The 24,138-nt window shown below is 36.5% G+C and overlaps 1 protein-coding gene across 3 annotated transcripts in view; it reads left to right on the top strand.

The window, feature by feature from the left end:
- The window catches only part of agap3 (ArfGAP with GTPase domain, ankyrin repeat and PH domain 3), a 163,270-nt gene that overhangs the window by 131,148 nt on the left and 7,984 nt on the right, over positions 1-24,138 (top strand). For all 3 annotated transcript variants that reach the window (XM_082184250.1, XM_082184251.1, XM_082184249.1), the window contains exons 13-16: positions 784-945; positions 14,137-14,291; positions 14,416-14,506; positions 15,068-15,290. In XM_082184250.1, coding sequence (XP_082040376.1) covers positions 784-945; positions 14,137-14,291; positions 14,416-14,506; positions 15,068-15,290 — 631 coding nt within the window. The remainder of the gene's footprint in view (positions 1-783; positions 946-14,136; positions 14,292-14,415; positions 14,507-15,067; positions 15,291-24,138) is intronic.

The following is a 24,138-nucleotide window of genomic DNA, read 5'->3' as shown; positions in this document are numbered from 1 at the left end:
TATTTATTTATATATACTTTTTATATTTATTAAAATGTATTGTTATGAAAATACTAATACATTGTTTCTGTTAGTTAAAAAAAAATTTTTTTTACATTGCATTATATAAATATATGTATATACAAAGCTTGACATTAACACCCGAGGATTTCAGCGGTGGTCACTCAGTCACTCCTACTAGCCACTTTTGATTTACATTTACATACATTTTACACTTTACATTTGTCAATTGTAGTCTTTTAAAAAGGCATCTGAAATAATAAACTAAGTACAATCTAGTGTTGTCAAAAAATATAGATTTTTCAAAACATATCGATACTGAAATATCTGAAACTCTTCCGCAGGATATACAATACCAGCTGTTGACAGCGACAGCGAGTTGACACACAAACCCACATCCTTTTACTCACTCGTTTAATTTGCGCCATATAAAACAGTATAATGGATCCGTGCGTCAAGTCTTAAAGTGACAGCAGCCTAATATACCCGCTGCCAAATTATGAGAAAATATAAAAAATATCTATATGGCAGTTTTTCCCTATATGGTATCGATGTCAAAATTGGGGCCAGTGAAAATGCTGAGTGGCTTGTAACTTTGGAAAACCACTAGCCACAGTGGCTGGTGAGCAAAAAAGTTCATGTCAAGCCCTACATATATATCAAAAAAAAATGTATGTGCATATGTATTATTAAAATAATAACATATTAATACTTATTTTCTTATCATTAGTTCAGGTAAGAGACTCTGTTGACTGAACTTTATGTCTGTTTTCCTTCCTCCAGCCAATGGGATGACAGATCCTCTCAGCTCCACCCCTGGCATGAGCAGCGCCACCAGTCCCAAACTTGAGCCTCCGCCGTCACCTCATGCCAACCGCAAGAAACACAGGCGGAAAAAGAGCACGGGCATCACCAAACCAGACGGGCTTTCTGCAGGAAATGAAGGTAAAGGGATGCAAAACTGTTTGTGTTATTTGTAAGAAAAAATGACCATGTACCATTTCTCACTGTCCCATTGGTTCACAAAACAACAGAAACAGCAGTAGATTGGCAGGCATCAGTGGCAGTTTTAGCAGGTGTAGGTTTGTTTTAGTGAGAAAATGCTATCAAATAAAAAAAGTCCAGTTGGCCTGGGGCTAATAAAGTAATTTAATCCTTTTCTGAATTAGAAAACACTTCGATTTGATCCATTGTTCTGTGCCATGTGCAACAAAGATGATGTGTCATGAACACAGTGCCACTTTGGTTTTATTGCCCGTCCCAATGACAAATACAGTCTCCTAATTGGTTGTTATTGAGGAAACAAAAGCACATCCCTCAGGCTATTCTGTTGCCAATAGGCAAAATCCATCAACTAGATGGACGCTGTCCATCAATGACTATGTCACTGGTGCTTCCTAATAAATTTGGAAAATCATTTTATTAATACACATACAGCCAATGTGCGACTTTGACATCACACAAAGACCATGATCAAGCACTTAAAATATAAATAAATATCTGTAGATGGTATAAAGACATTTAAGAGGGATTAGCATTTAAACTGGCTTTTTTATCAATTTTTATAGTTTTTTTCCTTCTTTTCAGACAGAAGCTATTTAGCTTATCCTAAACGTTACCAGAATCAAGTTTAATTGTGTTTTTTCATGAGCTAGAATAGCCTCAAATGATCCAGCTTCACTATTGTGACTATTTTATTGGTTTTAAATGTGTATGAACGACATTACAAGCTCAAGGGATCACAGACATGGTCGTTTCCCATCCCAGCACTGATAAGGGAACGAGTTAAAGACGTTCTCAGCGTTCGTTCTGTCTCATTACGTGTGGTATAATTGACAGTTCCTCAAGATTATGAGGTCTAACCTTTGATTTACTTAAGCTTTACTTGGTCATCTGGCAGAATAACAGAGGCGGATTGTGTGTGCGGACAGAATTTGGTGAGAACTTCCATCATGAACATCGTCGTCTTCGCCTCTCTACAGTCTGAAAGGTTCTATTAGTGTGCGCTTGTCTGTTCTAGTGAGTGCATGCAGAATACAGACATATTGCTTAAGTATGAGAATCACTCATATGGAGCAAGTAGTATCTACTGAAGGCAGAGGAGTAGGAGGGGTGTAGGGGGAGCTTGGATCCTTGAATAAATTGCTATCAGTTTATCTCATTTACGGGGCAATCAAAAGCGCTGAATGCTGGCAGAAATCGAATTTTAGCTGTTGTGAAGCATCATAAATCAAATGTGCTGTCGCTCTCTAAGAAGGTGAGGCAACTTTTTTTGTTCTTTGCTTCATGAGCGAACGTCTCTGGGAAGTCTGGAAGATATTTACAGCTCTGATTCACGAATAGTCTTAGGCAGTTGATGGTTTTACGTATACATCCACAATTAAAGGGATGGTTCGGAGTAAAATCAACCTAGGGTCCTTTGCACCATGACATTGAGCCAAACACCCCCCCAGAAGCCTTTTTTCCCTTTGTTGAACATTTTTAAAGCTAGAGCTTATTTAGAGATAGCAGCCGGATGGCTTAGTGCAGGCGCTAATGGATCCAAGGATGTATCTCGTAAATTGACCCACTAATAATGCCCAGAATGGTACCAAACTTCTACAGTAGTACACATAGGTTCTGTACTCATAAAACAAGGCATTGGAAAGTTTGTAAGTACATCAGTGCCCGGTTGCATAAAGCACCTTAAGTTTTTCCCTTAAGTATGATACTTAAGGGGCGATTTCCCCTTACCTAAGAGAATAACTTAAGGGTGTTGCATATAATCTTTTAAACGGTTCTTTTAGGTAAGGGAAACATTTAAGTGTTTCACGACAGCGATCCTGGATTCACGTTATAAAAGTCTGTTGTTGCCATAGATACGCAAAACACTAACACTTTCGCAATCAAATAAAGTAGGCTAGGATATCGGAATGGATAAAGAAAACAAAAAAAAAGAGAGCCTAATTGGACAGAAGAGGAGAAATGCATTCTTCTTGACGAATATGGTAAAAGAAAAAAAATTTTTGACCATTGCGTTTAAATGACGGGAAAGCCCCCGCAACCCGGTGAACCTCTCTGCTGACAGACGATTTATGCACGTGGAAAACATCTCCCGCTAATATTGCGCGTCGATCAAATCGGTATTCCTGCAACAATTTTTTATCGCTAAGATGGTCCAAAGGGTTCTCCCTATCCATAAAAAGTATTCTTAGCACATAATGATCTTCAGCTGGTTCCATAAATTCAGTCATTTCGTCTTATATTTGTCCGCGTTACTCTTAAGGTTACGATTTCCGAACCTTAAGTTATACTTAGGGAAATGACCGTTAAGGGGTTTTATGCAACACTTGACGCTTTTTAAGGGATTACTTAAGTGAAAAAACAGCGTTTAAGGGAAATTCTAAGTGTTTATGACGTTTCACTTAAAGAAACCCTTAAGTAACACTTAAGGGGTTTTTTCTGCAACACCCTTAGGTTTAAGGGAAACATAAGGGAGAACTTAAGGGAAAATTACACTTAAGGTGCTTTATGCAACCGGGCACTGGAGTTTATTTAAATAACACTTGCCTGACGGCTCATGCTACTGCTAACCCGGACACCGACGTCACTTCACTGAGTTGTCAAAAATGCATAAGGATGTAGTGTAACGACGCCCAGTTCCAGGAATGCACTAATATTTTGTTGGTAGTACCAGTTTATAACAATTATTAGTTAACACTAAGTTGTCAACACTTCAGGACTTTTACGTGCTTTTCTTAACTCAGTGAAGTGACGTTGATGTCCGGGTTAGCAGTAGCATGAGCCGTCAGGCAAGTGTTATTTAAGTAAACTCCTGATGTACTTACAAACTTTCCAATGCCTCGTTTCATGAGTACAGAACCTATTTGTACTACTGTAGAAGTTTGGTACCATTCTGGGCATTATTAGTGGGGTAATTTACGAGATACATCCTTGGATCCATTAGCGTCTGCACTAAGCCATTCGGCTGATATCTCGAAATAAACTCTAACTTTAAAAATGTTCAACCAAGGGAAAAAAGGCTTCTGGGGAGGTGTGTTTGGCTCGATGTCATGTTGCAAAGGACCCTAGGTTGATTTTACTCCGAACCATCCCTTTTAAGACTTGCTTAGACAACTAAATGAATGCTTGAGGGCAAAAGTGTGCTTGCTGGGAGCATTGAGAAAGCTCATAGTGAATCAGTTCATTTCACTGCTGATTCACTGATTCTTCTGAATTAATCCATTTGATTCAAGCAGGCCATGACCATTTAAACCGTGTAGACCCTGAATTTGAGTTCAAGTGTAAGTTTAATCTAACAGCAAACAGGCCTTTAATTCCTCTGCACACGGAGACTCTCCATTTGTACAGCTTCAGTGGAGCATCTCCTCCATTCCTGCTGGATGTACAGCGGTATAATGAACATCTCAGGTGCTTACAAGATGATCCAGGGTTCCCACTGAGTCGACTGACAGGAGCTTTAATGCCTTTCTTTGCAACGGCACCTTTATCTTCACTCATGTACAGTAAAAAGATCTGCTCTGCTCGTCTGATCTTGATTAATCTGGGCTATTTTCCTGTAGTCTTCCATGCACTCTTTACAAATCTATTTATTTCAAAGAGTTGCATTGTCATTGCAGAACTTTTTTCTTTTATAGCAAATAAAATTTAATATAACATAATTATATTGTATTGAATGTGTTATAGTGTGCTGTTTAAAATGTGAATCACAAATTGTGTACTTTCTGAATAATAATTCAACTTTTTAAATAAGCTTTAGCTTAACATATATTATAGTTATTAGTTATTTAAATTGTAAATATTAAATCTAATTTATTATTAGTATAGTATAACAGTAGTATGTTATTATTATTACTAGTTGTTTAAAAATATATAACAATTACATTTTTAAATATATCTAATTTTTTAATTAATATATTATTATTGATAAAAATAATAGTAATTGTTGTTATGATTATTATTATTATTTGTTTTTTTATATATATATTTTAAATTATTTTAATATTGCATATGAAATATTTAATCTAATATATTATTATTAATAATAATAAAAATAATAGTAACTATTATTGTTGTTATTTAGGATATATAATCATGTTTATTTATATATATATATATATATATATATATATATTAATGATTACATTTTAATATATTTAGATATTCATTTTCATTTAATTTATTATTATTATTATTATTGTTATTTTTATGGTTTTACTCTTGTAGTCTAATGATCATCAGAAAATAAAATATAATTAAATATAATTTCTACTTATCGATTATTGAAAATCAAAACTAATAATCAATAAAGGTCAAATAAAAATATCAGACAATCTCTGATTACAGCTAATTAAGGCCGAATCAGTTTCTCACCTTACCTTTAATCTAAATACAAAGATCAATAGTTTTAACTTTTAAACTGTTTTACACTAATATAATGCTGTACATGTGGCATTACTAGTTTTGATCCTGCAGGCTGATAAATACACAGTTTACCGACAGCCAGCAGCGGATGAAGCTTCATGTGGTTTTACACTGGTGCTGGTGGTTCCTCGTACCCCTGTGTCTCTGTTATACCTTTTAAAGAAGATAAAATGTGATTGCACAAATATATTTGTACATTCATGTGCATCAGGTCATTGTTGGAGTGTTTCTGTCTGCATTTACCTTCAGTTCATTGTTTGAAGTGTGTGTGTGTACATAGGGGGTGTTTTTGTTTACACTGTGTGTGTGTGTGTGTGTCTGATGGAGACGCTGAATGCGTTCTCGCCTCCTCAGTGTTTGTCCCGTATCCCCCCAGGCCCGTGTCAGTAATGGGCGCGTGCTGATTGCTCTAATACAGGTTAGGAATATTGCCTTTAATGATGTGTAAAATGAGCAAACGCCACTGCTGACATTTACAGATGGCACAGGCTGGTCTGGTTCCTCCCAGCTGCCCGTTAATTCTTACACACCAGCTAGCATCTCTATAGGCCCAGTCCTGTTTAGTGTACTAGCACACATGTGTTGGATTCAAGGTTTCTGAGTTTTTAAAGCAACACACACGCACACACACCTTGACTTAAAGCCCTCGCGGCTTTGTGCCGGCGCTGATTTGATGGATTTGTGGTCGCGTGGCGGAGTGCTCTGACGGAATAGCAATCGGGTCACACTGGCAGGTCCAGATGTGGTACCGGAGCAGGCGTGTGACCCAGAGGGCGTTTGGAGTAGAAGCATCTGCCTCGATTAGACACGATGCACTTGAGTAAATGTTGTGACTTCGTTTTTCCTCTCCTTCTTCCTCTCTCTCTCTGTGTGCTAATTTGCTTTTTTTTTTGGGGGGGGGTTGAAATGGATGTCAACTTAAAGGCCAAAATCGACTTAGTGTCCCAGTAAGTGTTACTGGTCTTATTGTGTATGGTTTACAGTACACATTACTTAAAACAAGAAAAAAAAAATTCTGCATTTCTGCTTGGAAAAATCAATCGCATCAAAACCTAACATGTTTCACCCCTTCATCCGATCAGATCCTGATGGATGAGATCAAGTCCCGCCCGACTTAATTTGCATAACTCTTAGCGTACTATTAAATCACTAGTAGATTGACAGTAAAGACGTTTAAAATGTTAAAGATGATTTCTATTTCAAATAAATGCTGTTCTTTTTTTAACTTTCTATTCATCAAAGAATCCTGAAAAATGTATCATTGTATCACAAAAATATGAAGCATCACAACTGTTTTTAAAATTGATAATAATAATAAATGTTTCTGGAGCAGCAAATCATCATATTAGAATGATTTCTGAAGGATCATGTGACACTGAAGACTGGAGTAATGATGCTGAAAATTCAGCTTTGCATTACACGAATAAATTACGTTTTAAAACGTATTCGAATAGAAAAGAGTCATTTTAAATCGTAATAATATTTGATAATATTTCTGTTTTTACTGTATTTTTGATCATATAAATGCAGTCTTGTTGAGCCATTAAAAAAAATTTTTTTTTAAATCTTACCAACTCCAAACCTTTGAACATTCTGTGAATGCAGAAAGAATAGAAACATGAATGAATGATTGCAAGGGCCAGGAGAAGAGGAGGAGAGAAAGACTGTGGTTTTAGATGTTGTTATCTTTCTTTTATTGTAGCGTATTAATTAAGGTAAGTTGTTTCTGCCCTCTTTGCCTCCAGTCCCTCAGATTGGATTTTAACTGGATGTAGTCAGGCAGAACCTGCTCGGCTCCGTCTCATTACTGCTAGTTTCTGAACACCAGTGGCTGATTGGGAGCTTGTGTTATTGCACATTTTATATCAACAGACCTCAGAGTCTGTTGGTAATTTTTTTTAGAGAATATGCTTTCTTATTTTCCTATAGTGCAGCGCATTTTCACTTTTATTCTCTTGGACCTACACTACCAGTCATACGTTTGGGACACACATACTTTACTATGACTATTTTTCTGATTTTCGCATTAAAGTCAAGTCATCAATACTGTGAAATAACACATGTGAAAGTATGGGAACAACCAACAAATATTAAACAAATTAAAATGATCTTATATTAGAGCTTCTCCTTCTGTCTAGAATCTAGCTCTGCTCATTCTGAAGATTCTCTCAACCAGCATTATGAAGATGCTTTTAAATAGTTTATATTTAATAAAATTTAAATGAAAGAAGTACCAGGTTGGACCCTCGTTTGCCTTCAGAACTACCTTTATTCTTCATGGCAAAGATTCAACGGGGTGCTGGAAACATTCATCAGAGATTTTGGTCCATACTGACATGATGATGCTGAAGATTTGTCGGCTGAGCATCCATGATGAAATCTCTCGTTCCACCACATCTCTATTGACTGAGATCTGTGACTGTAGAGGTCGTTTGAGTTTAGTGTACTCACTGAAACCAGTTTGAGATGATTTGAGCTTTGTGGCATGCCAGGTTATCCTGCTGAAGTAGCCATCAGAAGATGTGTACGCTGTGGTCATAAAGAGATGGACACGGTCAGCAACGATGCTCAGGTAGACTGTGGCGTTTAAACGATGCTCAATTGGTACTAAAGGCTCAAAGTGTGCCAAGAAAATGTCCTCCACATCATTACACCGCCAGCAGCCTGAACTGTTGATACGAGGCAGGACGGATCCATGCTTTCATGTTGTTTATGCCAAATCCTGACCAGACCATCTGAATATCGCAGCAGAAATCAAGACAAAGTTTTCTTCTATTGTCCATTGGTGAGCCTGTGTGAGCCTCAATTCTCTGTCCTCAGCTGACAGGAGTGTCACTGGTGTGTCTTCTGTAGCTCTTCTGCTCCAAGGTTTGAAGTGTTGTGTGTTCAGAGATGCTCTTCTGCTCCAAGGTTGAAGTGTTGTGTGTTCAGAGATGCTCTTCTGCTCCAAGGTTTGAAGTGTTGTGTGTTCAGAGATGCTCTTCTGCTCCAAGGTTTGATGTGTTGTGTGTTCAGAGATGCTCTTCTGCTCCAAGGTTGAAGTGTTGTGTGTTCAGAGATGCTCTTCTGCTCCAAGGTTTGAAGTGTTGTGTGTTCAGAGATGCTCTTCTGCTCCAAGGTTTGATGTGTTGTGTGTTCAGAGATGCTCTTCTGCTCCAAGGTTTGAAGTGTTGTGTGTTCAGAGATGCTCTTCTGCTCCAAGGTTGAAGTGTTGTGTGTTCAGAGATGCTCTTCTGCTCCAAGGTTTGAAGTGTTGTGTGTTCAGAGATGCTCTTCTGCTCCAAGGTTTGATGTGTTGTGTGTTCAGAGATGCTCTTCTGCTCCAAGGTTTGAAGTGTTGTGTGTTCAGAGATGCTCTTCTGCTCCAAGGTTTGATGTGTTGTGTGTTCAGAGATGCTCTTCTGCTCCAAGGTTTGAAGTGTTGTGTGTTCAGAGATGCTCTTCTGCTCCAAGGTTTGATGTGTTGTGTGTTCAGAGATGCTCTTCTGCTCCAAGGTTGAAGTGTTGTGTGTTCAGAGATGCTCTTCTGCTCCAAGGTTTGAAGTGTTGTGTGTTCAGAGATGCTCTTCTGCTCCAAGGTTTGAAGTGTTGTGTGTTCAGAGATGCTCTTCTGCTTCAAGGTTTGAAGTGTTGTGTGTTCAGAGATGCTCTTCTGCTCCAAGGTTTGGAGTGTTGTGTGTTCAGAGATGCTCTTCTGATTCAAGGTTTGAAGTGTTGTGTGTTCAGAGATGCTCTTCTGCTCCAAGGTTTGATGTGTTGTGTGTTCAGAGATGCTCTTCTGCTTCAAGGTTTGATGTGTTGTGTGTTCAGAGATGCTCTTCTGCTCCAAGGTTGAAGTGTTGTGTGTTCAGAGATGCTCTTCTGCTCCAAGGTTTGAAGTGTTGTGTGTTCAGAGATGCTCTTCTGCTCCAAGGTTTGAAGTGTTGTGTGTTCAGAGATGCTCTTCTGCTCCAAGGTTTGAAGTGTTGTGTGTTCAGAGATGCTCTTCTGCTCCAAGGTTTGAAGTGTTGTGTGTTCAGAGATGCCCTTCTGCTCCAAGGTTTGAAGTGTTGTGTGTTCAGAGATGCTCTTCTGCTCCAAGGTTTGATGTGTTGTGTGTTCAGAGATGCTCTTCTGCTCCAAGGTTTGAAGTGTTGTGTGTTCAGAGATGCTCTTCTGCTCCAAGGTTTGATGTGTTGTGTGTTCAGAGATGCTCTTCTGCTCCAAGGTTTGATGTGTTGTGTGTTCAGAGATGCCCTTCTGCTCCAAGGTTTGAAGTGTTGTGTGTTCAGAGATGCTCTTCTGCTCCAAGGTTTGATGTGTTGTGTGTTCAGAGATGCCCTTCTGCTCCAAGGTTTGAAGTGTTGTGTGTTCAGAGATGCTCTTCTGCTCCAAGGTTTGATGTGTTGTGTGTTCAGAGATGCTCTTCTGCTCCAAGGTTTGATGTGTTGTGTGTTCGGAGATGCTCTTCTGCTCCAAGGTTTGGAGTGTTGTGTGTTCAGAGATGCTCTTCTGATTCAAGGTTTGAAGTGTTGTGTGTTCAGAGATGCTCTTCTGCTCCAAGGTTTGGAGTGTTGTGTGTTCAGAGATGCTCTTCTGATTCAAGGTTTGAAGTGTTGTGTGTTCAGAGATGCTCTTCTGCTCCAAGGTTTGATGTGTTGTGTGTTCAGAGATGCTCTTCTGCTTCAAGGTTTGAAGTGTTGTGTGTTCAGAGATGCTCTTCTGCTCCAAGGTTTGAAGTGTTGTGTGTTCAGAGATGCTCTTCTGCAGACCTCTGTTGTGGTTATTTGAGTTACTGTTGCCTTTCTGAACCAGTCTCTCAATTCTCCTCTGACCTCCTCACGCACGGCTCACCGGATATTTTCTCTTTTTTGGAACATTCTCTTTAAACCCTAGAGATGGTTGTGTGTGAAAATCCCAGTAGATCAGCAGTTTCTGAAATACTCAGACCAGCCCGTCTGGCACCAACCACCATGCCACGTTCAAAGTCACTTAAATCACCTTTCTTCATCATTCTGATGCTCAGCTTGACCTTCAGCAGATCGTCTTGACCATGTCTACATGCTTCCGTGTGATTGGCTGATTAGATATTTGTGTTAACAATCAAATTGAACAGGTGTACCTAATTCTGTAAATTCAGTCAAGCGTGCTAACTAGATTTGGTAGTATAATATATCTAGTTTGCTAGTTTGAGTTAATAATTTATTGACTTTTGTGCTTTTAATTGCTTTGTGTAAAACATCAATAATCTATAACCTAAAGAATTGTGCATTTGAATACAGTTGTATTTGAAGCTAACATTTTGATTAGTTCAAAAATAGTAATTATTGATCTTGACATACAACAATTCATTCAATTCATTTGACATCAACATTTCATTTTCTGAGAAGTGAAATTGTCAGGTGATTTTCCTTTTGACTGTAATGAACTACTGTTGATTCGGAGAGCATTTTGAGTTTAAATGCTATGCAAGTTAAGACAACAAATGTTTTTACAGTGCTTCAACTCATCAAAATAAGTTAAGCAATTTTCAACTTTTTTTCATGTTATACAAGATTCAACTAATTTAGTTTAATGTAATTTAAATGACTCAGTTGATTGTACTTTTAGGCAGAATTTTTTTTTTTTTTACAGTGTAGATTTTGAATCCCAGACACACTGAACATCTCAGAACTCAAATTCTCTGCCTTGTTTTTGAGATTTAGAAATAATCTTTCACACTCCTTTTTATTAAAGAAATATTACCGAAGTAACAATTCATGTAATTTTGTGTGCTGCTTAACAACTAAAGCACAAAAAGAATTTGGCTTAGCTTTTATTTTCTGTGGTTTCTTTTTTTTTTTCTTCTTCTTTATTATAATTCCACATTGAAATTACCTGTTGTAATGGCTAATTTATCAGATGGCCAGCCAACAGAGTAATTGCTTGTGTTCGGATGCAGAGGTGTATAATCATTTGACAGTGGAATGCAAGATAATTGTTTTGCTGTTCATAATAGCAGACAGGAGAGAAACTATATCACAACAGCCAGAATGTTATCCAAATACAATATATTCCCTTCTGTGATACTAAAGTATGAAACAATAGCATTCAAATATGATTTTTGCACAATTTGTTTGTTACTAAAAACAGAAGTTTTGAGTGGTTTAATTTGTGGCAAAAATGAAATATGTTCCCTTATTTTGACACTCTTAGAAAAAAAAAGTGATTCTAATATAGAACCCTAGGGTTCTCGACTCAATTATAAAGAACACTTTATGCCGAAAAGGTTTTATATAAGGATAAAAAAATAAAAATTACAAATAAATCCATAAAATTATTCATTATGGGAACCCCTTAAGGTTCTATGTATGAAGCCTTTAATGTTCTTTATAAAACCTTTCTTCTAAGAGTGTAGGAAACCTCCTAAATGAATTCTAGCGACCTTTGTTCGACATATTTATCCACATTGTGTATCCAGGCTTACGCTTGTGGTTCATTTCCAGCTAAAAGAAGCATGAAATGTAAACAAAGAAGAGAGATCAACTGGGGCGACGGACCTTCACCCTTTAGTCCTTGATTTAGACACAAAGCTGCTGGCTCTGTATTGATCCCTGACCTGGAGTCAAGTCCCGTGAATAAATCGGGTAATTGAGGAGGGTGTCAAACTAATTGGATTGTTGCCATTCGCTTGAGGCCAAGTTCTCTACTGAAGTGAACGGGAGTCTTTTACAATGATACGCATGTGTTGAGCGGATCGGTTCAAGTCATCATATGGAGATTATTGATTGGAGATGAGAGTAGACGGAGATCTATATGCTTCACATTCAAGATAAACCACTGCCTTAAAACCCTACTCAACATCATTTCATTTGAATTTAAAGTTGTGTGCATAGTTTTTATATAAGGCTGGGCGGTATGATGGTAGAAATGTGTCATTTGGTAGAAATTGTGCTGTTTTGTTTATGGTAGATAATATTAGATACACCCTAACATGCCTCAATACCGTTTAACAATAATTTTTAACTTTTGGTTTATGTCCATTAAGTTCCAATAAATAAATAAAAAGATAAAGTAGCTTTCATTTATAAATTATGTAATTCATTGGACCATCAAAAATAGACATTAAATGCATAATAATAATAATAATAATAATAGTAAAAGAATAAAATAAATATATAGAATACTTGTTGAAACATGGATAAAAACATGGCATTTTCAGATTACATTATTATAGCTAACCCTATCCTATAGATAGATAGATAGATGGATGGATGGATAGATAGATAGATAGATAGATAGATAGATAGATAGATAGATAGATAGATAGATAGATAGATAGATAGATAGATAGATAGATAGATAGATAGATCTCACAGTGTGGAAAGATTTCAATTAACAAAGAAAGAAAAAAATTAACAGGGTTGGCACATGACCTTGATACTTCATGATAATTTCTCTAAAAATGAGACCTCAATAATGTGTTAATGATCATTGATGGTGGGCGTCAATAAATGGAGTTATTTTGTGCATTTTAATGCTAATAAACGGCCTTTATTCTGCAAAACTACTGCAGTGATTGAGTCTGTGAACTTCGCCTCATGCAGCTTCATCGGCCGCAATACTCGTGTGTGTAATCATCCTCACGTACACATCAAAGTAATCATGGTTTTGAAATGAATGTTGAGCAAATTGCAGAAATGATGGTCTGTTTTTCACCTCTCGCCCCTCATTTGAGCTCCGGAGAAACATCGCTGTACCTCGCGTGTGCTTTTGCGGTGTGGAAATTACTGTGACCAGAATGATTAACCCACATTATATTCTATTTAGGCAGCTGCAATAATAATGAGTCTTCACTGGTAATGAGATAACTACTCTAATAGATGTATTTACCTTTTTAATCACTTGGATTTTACGATGCTGATGAACAACAGCAACTGACACTAATCGCAGATACCCATAATGCACCTTGGATATTGGCCATTTAAATGTTTGTGTTTGCAGCCTTCAGTGAAGATGATCTCTAGCTTGGAAATAATGGCATATACAGTATATCCTTGTTTTTTTTTCTTTTTCTTTAATCTACAATTAAAAGTTGAATAATTTAATGTCTTTATGTTTGATTATATATATATATGAAATATTTATACAATTATATATATTTTTTATTTTATTTTTATTTTCAATTAATAAATATATATAATTGTATAAATATTTTACAAATATCTTATTAAAAATAAATAAATAATTCAAATGATAAATATATGAAATATTTTACGATTATATATATATTTTGATTTCCATATATATATATATATATATATATTAGGGCTGTCAAAATTAACACGTTAACGCATGTGATTAATTATTCCAGTTTAAGGCGTTACAAATATTTAACGCAATTAACGCAGCGTCCATTTTTCTTACATATTTTAGTTAGCGTTACATCATATAACCAGGCTCTTATTCATGAAAATGCTTATAAATCATTTAAGCACAATAAGACACAAAAGAGAACGCCAAAAGTCGATTATCCACGCAAGCACAGTCTTAAATGAATTAAATAAAGTCTTAAAGTGTTAATAATTATATATCAAACATCAAATATGTTCAGATAATTGTGTAATGAAGTTGTGCCATGTTGCATAACATTTTTGCTTTCATTGTGGACCCACAAATCATTTGCACAGACATTCTTGTCGTTTTCAGAACTGATCACTGTGTATAACCCATCTCACATTTGATGTGTTTCAGAGCAAGAAGAGTCCTTTGAGTTCGTCATTGTGTCGTTGACGGGTCAGATGTGGCACTTTGAGGCTTCCACGTTTGAGGAACGAGAGCTCTGGGTCCAGGCCATTGAGAGCCAGATATTTGCCAGTCTGCAGTCCTGTGAGAGCAGCAAGAACAAGGTAAGGTGGTATTATGTTAATGTTGGTACCTTGGAAATTGGTTAATATTGTTTTATGCACACTCAAACAAACCCCTCTGCTAACAATCCCCACATTGTAATATCTGAATTGTTATTGCACGTAGTCTCGATTAGGAAGCCAGAGTGATGCATTGACCATCCAGTCCATCAGGAACGTGAGGGGAAACAGCTTCTGTGCAGACTGTGACGCCCCCAGTGAGTGAGACTTTGTGACGGCACCCATTTCTGAACGTGAAGCTAGTCTCATTTCATTAGATATTTGCCATAATGTGATAAACTACATTAAAATATTATCATTTTTGTTTTGTTTTGGATAGTTTCACCCACATTTGTACAAAATCCCAGTCTGGAATAGTTCACTCAAAAATGAAAATTTCCTTATTATTTATTCTCCCCAAGATGTGTATTTCTTTCTTTTCACAGCCGACGAGAAATTTAGGGTTTGGAGGAAAACGTTCCTGGAATTTTTTTTTTTTTTTTTTGTCTACATTTTACACCATTCACTTGCATTAGATAGAGAAAATCCTGGAACGTTTTCCTCCAAAACCTTAATTTCTCTTTGGCTCTGGAAAGAAAGTCATATACATCTTGGATGGCCTTGGTGTGAGTAAATAATCAGGAAATATTCATTGTTTGGTCAACTATTCCTTAAAGGTTGGCATAGTCATTGCTGAAAATTACCCATATCCGACCTTGAAATGTGTCCAATGCCGATTTGCTATGGTACACTGAAATGTACTTGTCTCTGACCCTCAGATCCAGACTGGGCTAGTCTGAACCTCGGCGCTCTGATCTGTATCGAGTGCTCCGGGATGCACAGGAACCTGGGTACACATCTGTCCCGTGTGCGGTCTCTGGACCTGGACGACTGGCCGGTGGAGCTCAGCATGGTGATGACTGCCATCGGGAACGCCATGGCCAACAGCGTATGGGAGGGCTGTGTGGAGGAATACACCAAACCCGGGGTAGACAGCACCAGGTGGGTTCCCTGTCCAAAGCATTAGCTGGTAGCCTCAACAAAATCCTCACGACCAGATTATTTTGTCCCAGGCACCATGAGTTCAAGCGACAACTCTGATTATAATAGATTATAAAGTTTGTTAACTGTTAAAATATTATTAGCCAGGTTTCCATCAAATTTGCTAGCAACTTTCCTTTTGATTCACAAACATCTTCCCAAACTTGTAATGAGAAGTGTTTATTGTCAACAAAAAAAGAAGCTTTAAGGGCTTCCTGTGGTTTAACGTTTAAAGATGAATTGTGTTAGTATGAAATTATTACTATTATTATTATTAAATACAATTTTGGCCTCATTGTGCAGCAATACAAAGACGTACAGAAAACCTGGAGCTTTTTTAAAATTGCATTATGAATCACAGGGTTTATTTTGGTACCTTATTTTGTTCTTTACAAAACACTTATCAATAAAACAATTAATCTTGAAACTCAACTGAAAACATAACTATTGACTTAATACTAAATAAATAATTGCCTACACACTAGTTTGCATAGACTAATACCAAATGGCAGCTCATCTGGTCAATTTGAATAATGTTTGGAGTTGGACTTCAAGTTAAACGTTCTGTGAAAGTTTTGTTTTGCATCGTTTGACATTAAACATGGCAGCTTTTAAGTATTAAAGAACGTGAAGTGTAGTATTGGAAGGGAAGAGGTTACAATGGACTCTTTGTTCAGGGTATGGAAGCATATTCAAGTAAGCCTTGCATCCAGTGTCAGTTATATGATCAATGACTGAATTGTGTCAAAGTGTTCACCCAATCATCGGTCCATTAGTGCTGTTTGAAGAAGATGAGATGCTTCAGGAGATAATAGGGTCCATAGACCATTGTCTGAAGCTGCTCACCTGCTCTGGTCCCAGGCCATGTCTCGAGGTGTTTAAGCCTGACACGCGCTCTAACGTTCCCAATCTGTCTAATGACCTGGAGAAAAGAGTGTTTTTGGTGGCAATTAAGGACACTATTACAGTCCCAAAGCACTCCCCTTGGGGCTGAATTGAGAGCTCTCAATGGCTCTGACAGCTATCCATCACTCAGGGGGGGTGTATCAGTCACTCCTGAGGGTATGAATCCAGTCAGACACCTTGACACCACCTGGCCTTCCCGCCTGCTCTAATGCATCATAATGGACGACTGATTTTAATGCTAAAGCATTAGCTGCTGAACTGGATCATATGCCTTTATCTGTTTAATCAGGTTGAGAGATGCTATTGGATGGGTAATTATTGATTTTTCTAAGTTTATAGCGCATAATTTGTCATGCATGTTTGTGTTACGGATATGAATGATGCCTAAAAGGATGTGGCTTGATGAGGAGAGATGTGCTATTACTTTTCTAAGTGATTGGACTTGGGATTTTCGCCTTGAACACCAGCACCACTCGGGTTTTCAAAATCCTGTTTGCTTTTATGCTATAGCCAATAACCCATAAGATGACAAATTATATATATATCGCTTCATTTATAAAAAATAAAAATAAAATCTTTATTTTTGGCATAAATATAGTCTTTGATGATGATATGGCAATACAAATGAATTAATTCCTTTAGAACTAGCATCTAAAAAGATATTTAACAGAGATTATATAAATATATATATGCAGGGTAACACTTTATTTTACAGTGTCCTTGTTACATATGTTACATGCACTTACCATTAGTAATAACAGTAAATGATGCATAATTACATGCAACTAACCCTCAACCAAATCCTAATCCTACCCTAACCCTATAGTACATGTAGTTAATTACTATTACTCAGTACTTAAATATATAATTACACTGTAACAATGACACCTTAAAATAAAGTGTAACCCTATATGTTATTGTGCATCCCTAGTTAATAGTGTTTTTTATGTTTTTATCTGTTTTTATGATCATGTAATGGGTTGCATTTGCAAAAAAGATCTATAAATATCTATCTACTGACTTAAATGTTTATATACTTTGTATACCTGCTATAATATCTGTTTACAAGACAGTGAAGTGACCTGCTGCTTCATAGTGTGCAAGACAGCATCAGGATTTCCCTCAGTGGAGAGCGTGAACAAAGATGTAACAACTGCCCTACAAAAGTGTGCGTGGCGCAGATAGCATGTAAAGGAAGATAGCCCTTTCGATCTACTCCCCACCTGGGGTGCTTCAGCTTTCTGTCTCTGTCTGCCTCTCTCTCTCCGTTCTTTTCTCTCACTCAGTGGCGAGTGATGGCTCACAGTTATCTATTGAGTGGTTGGCGGGCTGCAGCCGAGTGCTTTTGACTTGATGAAAGATTATTGATGCTGATATCCCCCCTCACACTTCAGTCGTCAGGACGGGCTCACTGCCGGAGGAGGGAATGTTTTTCATTGTCAGGAGAATCTGATGGTTCACGGCATCCTCCATTTCTCCCGTTCTCTCACTCGCTCACTCATTCTCTCACCCGCTTGGACAAAAACTGAAAATCTCATTACCGTCATAACTGATTTTCCTTAGCCAAAGAGTAATGGGTGAAACATGGTGTGTATTTAGAGTGCACATTTGTTTAATATGTAGTCATCAGGTTGCATTTTTTTTTTTTTTTTTTCTCAAGATGACAATAATTACTGGTGTAATCTGATTGCGTCATATATGTGTGTATGTATATGTATATATATATACACATACATACATACATACATACATACATGCATGCGCACACACACACACACACACACACACACACATTCATATATATATATATATGTGTGTGTGTGTGTGTGTGTGTGTGTGTGTGTGTGTGTATATGTCTCAGATTTCCTGAGTCACAGCCTCAGCGCTTGTTTTTTTGGTTCATGTTGGTCATTCACTCATTGGTATGAATGGGTCATTTGGACGGTCAATTATATATGTATCATCAAAATGTCGTTTGACATCAGTGAGATGAGTAATCGGGCTCGTTTTACTGTGGCGCAGTCAGGCAGGATTGATTTAACTCTCATCACGGAGGTGAAAACTAACATCCGAGTGAGGGTGACAAGTCTCAGTGTTCTCCGAGCTCATTTACAGCCCTGATGACTAATTTAAACCCCATAACACAAGCCATGCGCGGCTGTAATGGGCTCTGGATTACTTGCGTACACACTTTCCCATGAGCTAAACACAAATACTCAAATGTGAAAAAGTCTTACACTTGTGGGATCAGGATGAAAGGCAGCCAAATATCCCTCCGCAGTCTTAATGAAATAAGCAAATTTGTACTATTATTAGCTAGGTTGTATTGCTACTTAGTAATAGAACTAACAAGTTGATTTAGACTGTTCTAGATCGCTGTATCTTAAGATTTTATTTAAACATTTATTTATCTTTTTTTTTTTTTTTTCATGCGGTCTGATCGCTCATAATCATTATTCATATTGTTTAAATATTAATATATAAAAAAAAAAATTCTGCTTAAGTACTTGTAATAAAATAATAATGATTAATCATTATAAAAAATGTAGTTAAAGTCAGAGATATTGTTTAAATGTATTTTTAAATTTTTGGTTCATTCAGCACGCAAAGATTAATTTCAACTTATTTTAAGTCTGTTATTAATGCTGTCTAAGCTCTCATGAAGGTTAAAAGTTGTAGATTTTTGTTTTACTTATTAGTGTAATATTTTACTTATTCATATTTAGTATTTATTTTACTTGTTTATTCTATTTTTATTACAGTACTGTTGTTTTGTGAACCCAAGTAGGATAAATTCAGTTAAATTTGTCCATATTTTCCACATTTGACTGTCAAATTCTCTGAATTTGCCCTATATTTGAGCATAAAATCTCAAGCATTATTACATTTTCTCCCTCCGTGAAGTTAAAACAGGCAATTTTTATTTCCTGTTGAACTAAACTAAGATTTGACACGCATGGAATCTCGATGCGTCTCACCTGCTGATGTGTTTCCAGCCGTTTTAATTATAAATATTGTTTTAATTATTGAGCAGCGTCAATCAATCATGGAGCTCTGTAGGTAATCTGTTAAGCAGATTGATAGATTTATGATAGATTTGCTCAGTTTTGTCATGAATTCTTGTGTGGCCATCAATCTTGCGGTGTGGAGAGAGCGCGGCGCTGCAGAGGTTGGCTCATCCGAGGCTGTTTGGGCTTAAATTAGAAATTGGCAGTTGTGTGTGTTTTCGTGTCGACTCTAATTGCCTGGCACCCGTGTGCCACAAGACGGAGAGAATTCTTTCAGTTGTTGGTTAGACGGGACGCTGACGATTCACACACGTTGTATGGCTTTGATTTGAATCGCTCGCGCCGCTTACGTCACATTATTGCTTTTACAACTCCGTTTAAACTACGTATTATGATCTGGGGGTTCATCAACAAACTAATTAAATGCGAAATACGCGTCTATATTTGTATCTGTATCCGAGTTATTATAGTCAACTATCACTAAAACCATGAATAAACTCTCATTGCTTGAAATTAAATCAATGTTAACTGAAATTAAGTATTATTTAATATAATACTATAGCTATTAGGAAACATTTCTCATTTTCATAACTTAATGTACTAAAAAAACTAAAACTGAATTAAAAATGTATTCAAACTTTTTTTTTTTTAATGACAGAAACATAAAACAAGAAAATAAAAATTATTAAAAAAAAATTATTACTATTAAAAACTATTATAGTATATCAGTGATACTAAAATGACACTGATTTGTGTCTATTGATATATAATATAAGATAGATATATAGTCCCTCCATCACTTCTCTTTATTTTCCTCTCTTTTATTTTCTTCTTTTTTGCTCTTTTGAGGCCAGACTGAAAGAGATAACGATTGTGTGTCACACACACACACACACACACACACACACACACTCAGACGATGCCCTCCGGCCAGAGCAGGTAATAGCTCTGATGATCCTCCAGTTTGTTTCAGAAATAATTTGCCGTTGCGTCTTCGCCACGGGGCAGTGGCACTAATACAAATGAATCACTTCACTAACCTCTTTCCCCTCTTACACGCCGTCAATCCTTCCTCTCTTTCCCACCTGTCCTCTCCTCTCTGTTTGCAGGACCTTCTCATCGTATTGTTTTTTGACCTCTGTTGTGCGGTGGATGGGGATGAGTTTCTTGATCTTCATGTTTTATTACGTTTGATTGAAGAATGATGCTCTTTTTGCAAGCCAAAGTTTTAGTCAATCAGGTGAGAGAGAGTGTTTGATTGACAGCTCAGTCAGAGTAATGAATATGGTAACACATCTCTGACAGGTTGATTAGAAACCAGAATGATGTTTGATTGCTTATAGTGTTTGAAAAGAACTATATACAAAAATAATAACAACATTTTTCTTCTCAGTATTGAATTTTTTTTTACAGTTGCACTGAGCAATAGTGCAATTTACAGCATTTCTATCCTATCTATTTCTATTTGAATTCAGTTTCACGAATCGAGCGTAATTATAAATACATCAGCACATACAGGCGGGTTGCCTTTTATGACTTAAAATACTGGAATGATAAATGTTTGACATCATGAATTGCTTTTGCTGTCGCACATTTTCATTTTCCCTTCTAGCTATGAAAATATGTTTTGCTTTCTTGTGGCACATTTTTCAGAGTATTGTTTGTGCTATCATAGCCTGCTGCAGAAAATGTATTCAAGATAAAGAATATCTTTATTTTTGAACATTTTACAGTGGTCAGATGATTGGATGCATGTTTTTTATTTTTTTATTGCTAATAATATTGCTAATCTTTTTTCTCATAAAAATCCATAATCACTTATCAAAAAATTATCTATTAGTCAGGTCTCCATTGTGAACCAAAAAATTGATGTTTTGCACTATTTTAGCTTCACAACACAGACTAATTAATAATGAACTTGATTGAACGATTATTATTATGATTATTAAGTTTGCTGTCTGTAATATTTCTTAATGTTTTTGATAGAAGTCTCTTTTGCTCACCAAGGCTGCATTTATTTGATCAAAAATACAGTAAAAACAGTAATATTGTCAAATATTATTTCTGTTTTCTATTTGAATATATTCCTGTGATCAAAGCATCATCACTATAGTCTTCAGTGTCACATGATCCTTCAGAAATCATTCTAATATGCTGATTTGCTGCTTTAAGAAACGTTATTATCAATGTTGAAAACCATTGTGAACCTGTCATACATTTTTTCAGGATCTTCGATACATAAAATCAAAAAAAAAAACAGTCAATTCTGATCAATTGAATGCATCGCTGCTGAATAAAAGTATTCATTCCTTAATAAAAAAAAAAAAAAGTAGTTTGTACACTCAGTTTGAGGTTTGAAAACATTTAGCAGACAATCTTTAGCATATTTTATACAGGATATGTTTGAAGAAGAGCTAGACTCGCATGGTAGGAACATTAAAGCTCTTTGTTTGTGAATCTGTGTTGTGCCTGTTAAGTGTTTAGTACATGAAGTGTCATTGATAAAAGTGAACTACACACTGACACTGTCTCATTGCAAACACTCCCCCTCTGTTTCTTTCTCTCTTCCTGCCTCTCTCCCTCTCTCTCTCTCTCTCTCTCTGTTCTTTACAAACACTCCATCCCTGCTGTTCGGCTCTGCCCTCCCCTCTGTTTGATGTGTCTTTTGAGAGTTTCAGGGGGTTGTTTTGTGTTTGTGTGTGCCGGCGAGCCCCCTTCCTCTGAGCCCCACTTACCTCCATGAACCCATTCACTTCCTGGTCCTGCGCTCTGATTGGTCGTTAGTTGAAGAAGGCATTCACCTTCCTCCACGCCCTCGTCATTTCACTTGCATGTCCAATTGCTTTTTGGCCTTCCTGGAGAGACGCCTCCCCTCGAGTGTGCGCTACATAGGGACCCTTCTCATAAATCCCTGTGTGCTGTTTAGTCTGGGTTGAGTAATTGCCCTGTTGTTTCTTCCTCCGTATTGGAGTGCATTCATGTGTTCCTGATTCTCCGGGCCAGCCTACAGGAATCATTTTCACGTTTCTGTGATCATTAGGGTCAGGTGATGCTAGAAAAGCTCTTGTAAAAGCTTGACCTGATACCTCACTCCATATACACCATATATGTTTAGGGTTTTAATTGTGTATATTAAAGAAAAAATATAAGCGAATTTACTCATTGAACTTCATGTTAATGTGACTAATTTTGTGCGTGTATAAACATAAAAAAAAAAAAATAATAATAATATATATATATATACACACACACACACATAGAATCACACACTTTAAGTATTTTATTAATTTTACATGTTGTTATTATATTATATTTAAATGTTTATTGGTATATTTCAAAAGTATTTATAATGAAATATATTTATATTAATTTGATTAATTTAATTGTTCCTCTTGTGTAGCTTTGGTTATGTCAGTAAATAATTAATTAATTAGAATAATTAATTAATTAATTGATTTTCTATTTGTTTTTGTTTTTTCTTAATTAATTTACATGATATTTATATATAATGTAAATAAATTAAGTGAAATGTTGATAATTATCAAATATTTATAATTAAATGTATTGATATTTAATATATCAATAATATTTGTTTTTATATTTACATTTTATTCAGTTTTATTGTTTTGTTTAAAGATAACAAAACCCCTTTTCCTTTAGAATAGTGTGCGCTGATCAATAACATTAAGACATTACGAAAGTAAATGGGGTCAGTACTAATTTCATGTTGACTTTAATGATTTATTATTGAGTGACATTATTAAGTGCTAATTTTATTGTTGTTCTCTTTGAAGCAGTTAACAGCATTTAAAGTCAAGTTGGGTATAAAGAGTATTTGGTCTCCTTTTCAGACTTATAGTCTCTCTCACACTCGAGTCCCCCGATGTCCCCCAAGCAACCCTGATATCCACTGCAAATATGTGTGTACCAGTGTGTGTGTGTGTGTGTGTGTGTGTTTCCTGAATGTGGTTTTCTCCCCCTGCAGAGAGAATCTTCCCTCCATCTCATCACTCTTTCCTGGCCTCCTCGTCCCTCCCTCGCTTTTGACACGCTAAAGCTGCACATTTTATTTTTCTTCCTCCTGCCGAGAGGAAGTGTCTTTTCATGGCTTCTCGGCTTTCTCCCATAAACCCCTCCACACAGTGCCCTGTGTTTGGATTGGGTCTCCATTTCAAACAAAAGTCTGAGGCGGGATTACCAGCCCCTCTCTTCCTCTCTTTCACACTTCTCCTTTCAAGTGGCAGTGGCCAGGGGTATTTGAGAAGCCTGTTGCTGCTTCTGAAATCTTCCTTCTTCCTTTTCAAGGACAGGTGACCATAAACTGACTTCATAAAGGGCTGCAGACAGAAATTATTTGGATCAATTGCATGTATGGATGCTTAAATGCAAGCAAATGTGTGTTTAAAACCTCCCCCAGCTGTCCTGATAACTGATGTCATCTCAGAAACAGAAACAGTTAGGCAACTTCCATTAATCTGAGTCGCACAGAGCAAAGCAATAGTTCACCCATGAATGGAAATTGTCATTATTTAATCACTCTAAAGTCTTTCCAAACCTGTGTTTTTTTTGTTTTTTATTCATGGAACACAAAAGATGTTTCTAAAGAATGTTCACACTTATTTTGTACACAATGAAAGTGAATGTGGATGCCATTGAGTTCCTAAAAAATAACCATAGAACTAAAATAACCATTTACCATTTTGTTTTTTGTATTTTATTTTGAATTTGGACAGATACCATAAAGCTCAACAAAATACCTTATATTCTCTTTTTTCTTTTTCAATGTGAATGGATATCAAGTTCCAGAAATGCGAAATAAAAGTACCTTATTTTATTTTTTATTTTATTTTGAATGTGGACAGAGACCATTAAGCTCCAATAACAACAAAAAGTAG

Source organism: Leuciscus leuciscus (assembly GCF_965113295.1).
Source record: "Leuciscus leuciscus genome assembly, chromosome: 11".
Taxonomy (NCBI): Eukaryota; Metazoa; Chordata; class Actinopteri; order Cypriniformes; family Leuciscidae; genus Leuciscus; species Leuciscus leuciscus.
This window is presented reverse-complemented; position numbering and strand designations above follow the sequence as displayed.